This window comes from Benincasa hispida, chromosome 8 (genome assembly GCF_027475165.1).
Source record: "Benincasa hispida cultivar pf3 chromosome 8, pf3_genome.v1.1, whole genome shotgun sequence".
Classification (NCBI taxonomy): Eukaryota; Viridiplantae; Streptophyta; class Magnoliopsida; order Cucurbitales; family Cucurbitaceae; genus Benincasa; species Benincasa hispida.
This window is the reverse complement of record NC_143485.1, coordinates 41,181,910-41,191,376: the sequence shown is the minus strand read 5'-3', so window position 1 is coordinate 41,191,376 and position 9,467 is coordinate 41,181,910. Positions and strand designations below refer to the sequence as shown.

Here is a 9,467-nt window from a genome sequence, read left to right as displayed (position 1 = left end):
TCTATCCAACTTCTCAATTGAAAATTTTAGTTAATTTTGATCAAATTAACAAACTTTTTTTTTTAAAGGTAAGATAATTATCATTATATTTGGGACAATTAATATGTATTATATTTTGATTTGAGAGATATCGTTTATTTGTAAACAAAGAAATAAGAAAGTACTACGCAATAATTGGAAAAGGGAAAGCAAAACTATTGGATAACAAAAGACGACGGATCTAATCTAATAACATAATCTAAATTTAGAATCGGATTTAAATCATCGACATTAGTGTAGTCCACCTGACATAAAACTCATGACTTTAAAGTAAGAGGTTAAATTCTTCTACTTCATATATTATCACAAAAAAAAAAAAAAAAAAAAAATCAAGTTTAAGTCTTTGAATTTGAAGTTTGTATTTATTTATAGGTCTTTAGATTTTCAATATTATGTCCAAGATGTTAAACTTTAAAAAAAGTGTGTAATAAAATTTTAAACTTTTAAATTTATATCCAATAATAAATATTTGAATTTTCACTTTCATGTTTAATAAGTCATTGATTTATTTAGGACTGTTTTTAAACATAGAAAAATGAATGAAAATATTTACAAAACATAACACAATTTTAGAACTATCCATGATAGACGTTGTATCAGTGTCTATAAATGATATTGTTAGACGCTGATAGAAGTCTATCAGTGTCTATCAATGTCTATTATTGATAGTTCTAAAATTTTGCTATATTTTGTAAATATTTTCAGCAATTTTACCATTTGAAATAAATTTTCATTTGTTTATTATTAAACAAAAGAAGTCATAGATTTATTGACACGAAGCAGAAAATTGAATCTTGTTTCATAACATTTAGGTCTCGTTTGGTAACCATTTCATTTTTTTTGTTTTTGTTTTTGAAAATTAAGCATATTTTTTCCCAATTTCTTACAATGATTTGCATCTTTTTTAAGTACAATGGTTGAATTTTTAGACAAATTCCAAAAACAAAAACAAGTTTTTAAATGCTACCTTTTTTAGTTTTCAAGATTTAACTTGGTTTTTTAAATTATTGACAAAAAGTAGATAAAAAAAATGAAGAAATTTGGAGGTTGATGTAGTGTCTACCGACTTAATTTTCAAACACAAAAACAAAAAAAATATGGTTACCAAATGGGGCCTTAATTTCTAGTTTTTGACTTTTGAAAATTAGGTTTGTTTTCTTAATTACAACTTCTTTGCTATGGTTTGATATTTTGAAACTAATTAAATATTTGAGTTCCTAGCTAAATTTAGAAAACAAAAACAACTTGAAAAAAATTCACTTTTTTTAGTTTTCAAAATTCGATTTGGTTTTTGCAAACACTCATAAAAATTAAGTCTTGTTTGATAACTATTTGGTGTTTTTTTTTTTTTTTTAAAATTAAGTATATAGAACCTACTTTCACCTCTAAATTTATTTATTTATTATCTATTTTTTTATCATTGGTTTAAAAAACTAAGCCAAATTTTAAAAATTAAAAAAAATTAGCTTTTAAAAAATTATTTTTATTTTTGAAACTTGGCTAAGAATTCAACCATTGTACTTAAAAAAGATGCAAATCATTATAATAAATGATGAGAAAATATGCTTGATTTTCAAAAATAAAAAAAATAAAAAAGATTACCAAACGGAGCCTTCGTTTTTTGTTTTTGGTTTTGAAAATTAAGCCTATTTTCACCATATTTCTGACAATGATTTGCATATTTCTTATGACTAAATTCTTAGTCAAATTTCAAAAACAAAAACAAGTTTTTAAAAGCTACTTTCTTTCAAGTTTTAGTTTTAGTTTTTAAACCATTAGCAAAAAGTAGATAAAAAAAAGAAAGAAATTTAGAAGTGAAATAGTGTATACAGACTTAATTTCAAAACCAAAAACCAAAACCAAATAGTTACGAAACGATGCATAAATAATAAAACAAAGAAATCGATAGGTAAAAATAGTGTTTATAAGCTTAACTTTAGAAAACGAAAAACTAAGTACAAAATGGTTATCAAATGAGATCCTAGAGTTCTATTAGACATAAGATTTAAATTTGTACCTAATCTATCAATTAATTTAAAAAAAAAAAATCAAATACACCAAAGAACTACTAGACACAAAACTGAAAATTAATGTAAAGACTTATGAAACATTGAGAAAGTTGATTAATCTATTAGAGTTTAAAAGAAATAAACACACACATAAATTAAATTAGAGACGAAATAAACAGGCAAATAAATTTTCATGTAAATTAAAAAATTCCATATAGTTTATCGAAGTGCTATCATTTCATCATTGTCCTAAATATGTATGTATGTGAGTATTTATAGTTAAACAAGTTTTTCTGTTGGAACAGGACAAACAAATTAAGAGAGAGAAAGAAAGGAAAATTCCCAAATTTCGCTCTCTCTCATGTGTGTGGTGTGTTTTTTGGCCAGTCAAATTGCAAACACCAGCAAAAGGATGGCCATCTTTAAAAAGGGCTTTTTTTTTCCTCCTCCTAAGACTAAGGATTATTATTATAAATTAAATTAAATTAAAATTTTGCATGAGAGAGAGAGAGAGAGAAATTATTAGAAATAAGAAGGAAATATAGAGACTTTCACACAGTCTCTTTGTTGAAGTGTCATTTTCCTACACATACTCTCTCCATTTCTCTCTTCTTCTTCTTTTTTGTAATTCTCTCTCTAAAATTTCAAGGATGTTTGTTTGTTTTGTAGAACACAAAATTCCTTCCTTTTTTCCCTATCTAACCTAATCTCTCTCTTTTTCTCTTTTTTTAAAAACTTTTACTTAACCCCCCCTTCTACTTTCTGACTCACCAATTTCACTTCCCAAAAAAAAACACTCCTCTTTTTCTCTCTTGTGTTCTTCTTGTTCTTCTTCTTATTTCTTCTTCTGATTTACTCTCAAAACAAAGAACCTAACAAAACCCACTTCAAAAAGCCTCACCTTTTAAAGCCCCCTTCACTCCCTCTTTGCTATTTTCCAGAAATTCCACTTCTTTCATACATAAAAATTAGATCTTTTTTTGCTTCTCTTCTTGAAATATTGTAAATACCCTCCCCACCAAAAAAAAGGAAAAAAAAAATGTTGAAGAAAGACATTATTGCTCCTGATCTTTCTCTTCAAATTAGCCCTCCAAAAACAAATCAATCTCCTTCATTTGATATTTGGCAACAAACTCAAGTACAGCAAGTCGACACCGAGCTTTCTCTGTCGAATAATTCGACGTCCGCGGTTGATGTTTCGGCGGATCGGTTCCGACCCATTAGAGGGATCCCAGTTTACAACAATGGGTTGTTTTCTTCTTCAAGGTATTTTAACCGAAACCAACTGACATCGTTATCGTCGTCGCCACCACCGTGTTTGAGTTTTAGGGCATTTCAACAAGAAGAAGAGGAGGCAGTGGGGAGGTATAATGGGATAAGAGTGGAGGGTTTGAGACACCAACAGCAAAATATTATTACTCATCAAAATCAGAATCATCAGTTTGTTTTTCAAAATCAACAAAGCCTTCATTTTGGGTTTTCAGATTTCTCTTGTAATTATAATAATAATAATAATAGATCGAGATTGTTGATGCCAAGGATTCAAAGTCGAAGAAATGCTAGGGCTCCAAGGATGCGTTGGACTTCTTCTCTTCATGCTCGTTTCATTCGTGCTGTTGAACTTCTTGGTGGCCATGACAGTACTTTCTCTATCTCTTAATCTCTTTTACTTCTCTCTCCGGCCTACCCTCTCGGTTTCCGTCGATAATTAAATCACCACTAAACTCAAAAGTTTGAAGTTATATTTGATGGCGAGTCAAAACCCAATAATTTAGGTTAGTGTGTGTTTGAAAAGTAGTTCTAAGGAGTGATTACTTATATTAATTGAAGAGTAAATAGCTTTTGATATTAAACAGAGATTCCTGTTATTATTATTTTTTTTCTGGTTGAGTTTAACAATCCACAATAGCAGAGCGAGGAATCAAACATTAATGTCTTATTTACTTGACTATGTTCGAATTGACAGGTTGAATTAGAAATCGAAGAAATTGATTTATTATTTTTTATATGATTAGGGGCGACTCCAAAATCCGTGCTGGAGCTAATGGATGTCAAAGATCTCACTCTAGCTCATGTGAAGAGTCATTTACAGGTAATCATAAAGAAAACCCATGATTTATTTTTGAATTTTAATGGAAACCCATTTGATATCTCTTCTTCATCCCTGCAAAAAGCTTCTATTTTTATGGTTTTTTTAATTTTTTTTTTAAAAAAAAAGAAAGAAAAGAAACTCTCCTCTCTCTCTCTCTCTTTAGAAGGAAAAAGAGTTTCAAGTAGAGAGGAATCCCTGTGGCACAGTTACCAAAGAAGAGAGAAATGAATGAAAATGAAAATGAATGTATGAATGATTCAGAAGGTGAAGAAAGTCTGAATGTAGTTACAAAACAGGACAATTTTTCTCCTTTTAGAGTGAAGAGAGAAAAGAAGAGAGAGAAATAATTGGGCATCATTTCACAATAATAGAGAACCATTTCCCCCAAATTTTTTTTACTTTCCAAACCAAACAAAAAACAATATTATTCATTAACCCTCTTTCCTTTTTCTTCTTTTTTCATACTAACAAAATCCTCATTTTTCAAAATCTCTAATTTTATCATTTTACAACTCCATAATTACCAAATCATTTCATTTCAGTTTTATTTCCAAATGGGTCACTCAAAGTTTTGATCTTTTTTATGTATTTGTTTTGTTAATAGTAAAAATGTTCTTAAAGTCCATTTTATTAGGACACAAAACTGTACATGTTTTTCTTTTTTTGTTCTAACTTTCATGTCAGCTGTATTATCAATGTCATTTTTCAAAAAAAAAAAAAAAAACTATGTATATATCTTTTAATCTGTGGGAAAAAATTTTTTGGTCTTCTTTTTCAGATGTATCGTACTGTTAAAAACACCGACAAACAAACAGCTTCTTCAGGTATGAAATTCGAATTCCTTAAAATCTCAAAAGAAAAAAAAAATCACCCGTTTTAATAAGAAGAATAAAGAAGAAATTGTTCATGTGTGTTTTTTTATTAAAAATTCTTCACCCACTTTAAATTTAATTTATGCCTTGTGTCTTGCATGGAAATTTATTTGATTTCACATGCATACATGATAAATATAGTACATACCAACATCATCAAACAACATAATGCAAAACATCTTCCTAGCCTTCAAAAACCTAGGAGAAATGTTTTTGGTTTGAAAGGCAATTACACTTTCTTTGCTCGAGTCAACCATCAATCGTTCATGCGACACCTGTCTTCATTTTTATCTCGACAAAAGTCAACTCGAAAAAGAAAAGAAAAATCAAACGTTATAGACAATATCAAGTCTCACCTCTAATGAATCACATTTTCATGAAAACATTTACAAGAAATTGTTCTAACAAAGAAAATTAGGGTTTCAAAAGTATAACGACGGCAAGATCGAAAATCGAGCCTCCAACTTCGAGGGAGAGAGAACATACCAATTACTATTGATTGATAATTAGAATGTTCCTATTTAAATTTGATGGGTATTTTTGTAAGGACTTCAAAAGAGAGGGAAATTATCTTTGTATCGGTGGAAATTAAGATTGTCCAACACCTTTTTGTGATAATACATCTACTTTTGACTCGGGACGACCTAGTTAAGATATCCTGATCTACCTTCGATTCTTCTATCCTCTAGTATCTTTGTTTCGAAATCAATAAATTAAGATAAACAGAAAAAAAAAATACACAGTAAAGAATCAATACACAAACTTACATAGTTCATTAATAGATTCAAGACATTTCCAACAATCTTGTCGAAAAAAGAAAAGGGAAAACTGTGACTTTTTTTAGGGCCTCAATTTTTTGTTTAGTATTTGAATTTATGTGAATATAATGTAATATGAATCAGAAGGGTCTGGGGAAGAAGATTTCTTGCCTGCTACACCAACCCCACATCATGAAGCAAACTGTTTGCTCAATCATAGAAGAGGGTTTAGTAATGCATCTTTGGAGCTTGATGTTAATGGATCAACACCTTCCATTAATAACCACTGTAACTCTTCAAGGTAATTAATTATTTTTTCTTCTCTCTCTCCACATTAATTTCTTGGTCTCTTATGTCTCTTGGTTTGGTACTACATGTTTTTTTCTTCTTCTTCTTCTTTTAATTAGACTGGTAAAAAAAAAAAAAAAAAAAAAAAAGAAGAAAAAATAGAAATATCAAATTTTGGATATAAATCTTTTCAAAGAACTAAGCTAAGCTTTGTTGTGACAGCTTTACTTTCCCTCCCATTTCCTTTTTTCTTACCACTTTTCTTTTGAATAACCCCCTCTATTTATATTGACTCAATATTGATGTTCATTATGTTTGTGATTTCTAAAGAGTTGTTTTATATCCCCATTTGTGTTTGATTGGTGTATAAGTTAGTGGGTAGCATGAAGTAGTAGGTTTCTTAGCTTGATATTGTATTATATAGGTTTAATTGTAGTCTTAACTCAACCTTATAGTTCAGTAGATAATGCACCAATAATTACCATTTCAAAAATCGATAGTTTCAAGTCACTCTAACTGATTCAATAAAATTTATCAGTCCTTTCAATATTTCTTGTTTTGGGGTTTATTTGTGTTTAAGATACAAATCTCTAGATTTTTTTTTTTTTTGATAATATGTGGAGTGGAGTGGAGAATCGAACATTTGATTCAAAGTCGATAGTATAAGTTTATACCAGTTAAAATTTCACTTATGTACTAGAAAACTCAGAAGAAAAACATTTCCTTACCATGTTTTTTTTTTTAAAAAAAAAAAATTGTTATAACCAAAGAAAAGAAAAGATAAGGGAAAAAAAACTAAGAATTACCAGCTTTACACAATGATGGTAATGTAAGTGGCATGCAAGAACTGCAGTCTTTTGCTAGGCCATTTTTCTTTTAAAATTAGTGATATAATCAGCTTTTGTATATAGTCTCACATGCTAGCATTACCCAAAAAGAAAAGTATATGTTATGAAATTTGGATTTAATTTACTGCATACTTATGTTCAATAGTTTATAATTATTGTATTCAAATGTTTCAGTATCATTGTTTATTATAAAATATATAATATTTAATCTTTTTTGTTTTGTTCTCTCTCTGTTTATTAATTACCTAATTATTTCTAATAGAGAAAATTGTAACATAAAAAAAAATGATTATGATTATGATTATGATTATATGTTAATTTGTGTGTTTCAGAAGAGCATGGGAGCAAGGCTCTCCAAGAAGTGCAAATATGTTTGGATCAGAAAATCAATCAGAGGTAAGAAGCCTTTTCACTAATTTAATTTGCTATATATAAAATATAGTATGTTCTTTTAATAACTAAGCAATTTTAGAAACTCAATGTAAATTTTCATTATCAATAAGAAGATTTCAACCTACCCCAATTACTAAAAAAAACCTTTTTTTTTTTTTTTCATAAAATCAAAGTTTTTATTTACTTACTTTGCATTTAGAGCATATATTTTTGGTAAAATATAATTATTATTAGCAAAAATTTCAAAATTAAAAGTGGTATTCTTTTCTTTTCTTCTATTATTATTTGTAGTTATGATTATTAGAATTTGATATTTTTTTTTCTAAACTTGGTAAATCAATTATAATCATTTTTTAAAACTAAAAAAAAACCATGAAAATGATTTAATTTTTAATTTTATGTTTTTAAATATAAGCTTTTTTTTTTATTGAAATATCATTCGTATAACACTTTTATTTTTTAAAAAAGAAAATTTGAAAATATTTGTATATTTTAAAAAGATAAATTCTTGAAAACTACCATTAATTAACGTTGACAATATAATATATATATTTTTAAGTAATTTACTACCCCTAAACATGAACAAATTTTCAAAATATACATAAAATAAGAAACAAAACCATAATCAGAACAAACCCTGAATAAAAAATTTTAAAGTTGACTAACAAAACATATATCACATCTTTTAATTGTTCTTTTTAAAATTTACTCATGTTACAAGACATATTGTAATATCATACTAAAATATCATATATCACAAACTAAAACGAACTCACAACTCGAACAATTCACAATACAAAAGATATAACCCATCTTTTATTATTATTATTTTTTTTTTTCAGGAATGCTATGAGTTAGGTCATCCAAATAGTTTGATGGGGTTGAATCTAAACTTGAACAATCCAAGCAAGGAGTTATCTATGAAACAAAATTGGCACAACTAAATTCAACCTAAAAAAAACTCATTTAATTTCTTTCAATATATAGAACTTAGCTAATGGAAATATATATAAAAAAATATATATATAAGTTAAATATAAAATGATGTCAATTAATATATATTATGTATAGTTGTTGAAGATGCATATTAATCTATATTTCTTTCCTTACACCTTTTTTTTCCCTTTTCTAAAGTTGTTTCTCTTGTGATTGATGTTTAGTCACTGCATCAAGGTGTTTGAAAAAGGGAAAAAGAGGTAGAATAATTTTGGTAGTGGATTATGTGGAATATAAGGAATTGGATTCTCTTATTTGTATTTACATAAACTTTTTGTTTGTTCTTGGTGATTTTATTTTATTTTTATTGAATCAAAGGCTACTATTTTTCTTTTTATTTATTTGATGTTTGATATTAAATTGTATAGAAGTTATTCATATTGGATTCTGATTTATAGGGAAAGATTTATTTTTGAGAGATGGTCGGGTATAAATTTAACTTTATTTAGTCCCCTTTTGAATAAAAGGAGGTGAAATTACTTTTATCAAACTTTTTTTTTGTTTTTATTAAAGTAAAGTAGAAGCAATGGGGTTTAGGAATTAGGTCCTAATTTAATTGAATTGTACTACACTATTAGAAGATTCATATTAATAATTTAAAATAGTTTCTAAATCTCCAATCTTTTACCTTAAATCATCATTTTATTGCATTTAATTTTTGTCCATTTCTTTTGATTTTATTGCATTTTTATAATTTTAATGGTTACATATTGATAATAATTCATTAAAGCTAATCATTGGATTTGTGCTAAAAGAATTACAACGGGGGATTGATTTTTTTTATTGATATTTATTATCTTAAAGTCTTGGGTTGGGTGAAAAATAATATATTAATTTCTGTGTAATTAATTTTTACAAATAAATTCAAAGAAATTTTCAAAAATAGAAAAATAAGGGAAACTATTTATCTAAAATAGAAAAATTTTAATCTTCTTTGATAGAAGTCTATCAACGTTAATAGAAATTAGTAGAAATCTAATAGTATCTATCACTATTCTTTTTTGTTATTTCTGTAAAGAGTTTGATATTTATAATTCAACATACAATTATTAAAAAAAAAAAAAGACAGCAACAATTAAGATATGTAACTACGAAAAAACATATTTAGAGTTAAACAAAATTTCTTTTAAATATAATCCAACTAAAATAAATTGGTATTTATAATACTTTAA

General features: G+C 26.9%; 1 protein-coding gene across 2 annotated transcripts; it reads left to right on the top strand.

Moving 5' to 3' along the window:
* The first annotated feature begins 2,608 nt into the window (after positions 1 to 2,608).
* Positions 2,609 to 8,632, top strand: LOC120083427 (putative transcription factor KAN4). 2 transcript variants are annotated; one of them, XM_039039187.2, is made up of 6 exons: positions 2,609 to 3,688; positions 4,064 to 4,140; positions 4,919 to 4,964; positions 5,915 to 6,071; positions 7,239 to 7,302; positions 8,142 to 8,632. In XM_039039187.2, exons 1-6 carry the CDS (start codon positions 3,088 to 3,090, stop codon positions 8,241 to 8,243), a joined length of 1,047 nt encoding a protein of 348 aa, XP_038895115.2. In that variant the 5' UTR covers positions 2,609 to 3,087; the 3' UTR covers positions 8,244 to 8,632. The 2 variants fall into 2 exon arrangements, with proteins under 2 accessions (XP_038895115.2, XP_038895116.2); XM_039039188.2 differs by having other exon boundaries at positions 2,745 to 3,688; positions 5,918 to 6,071.
* Positions 8,633 to 9,467: the final 835 nt, after the last annotated feature.

Coding starts and splice junctions, on each gene's coding strand:
- LOC120083427 (XM_039039187.2), top strand. CDS start 3,088: ATGTTGAAGAAAGACATTATTGCTCCTGATCTTTCTCTTCAAATTAGC. Junction 6,072..7,238: donor AACCACTGTAACTCTTCAAG/GTAATTAATTAT, acceptor TGTGTGTTTCAG/AAGAGCATGGGAGCAAGGCT. Junction 7,303..8,141: donor GATCAGAAAATCAATCAGAG/GTAAGAAGCCTT, acceptor TTTTTTTTTCAG/GAATGCTATGAGTTAGGTCA.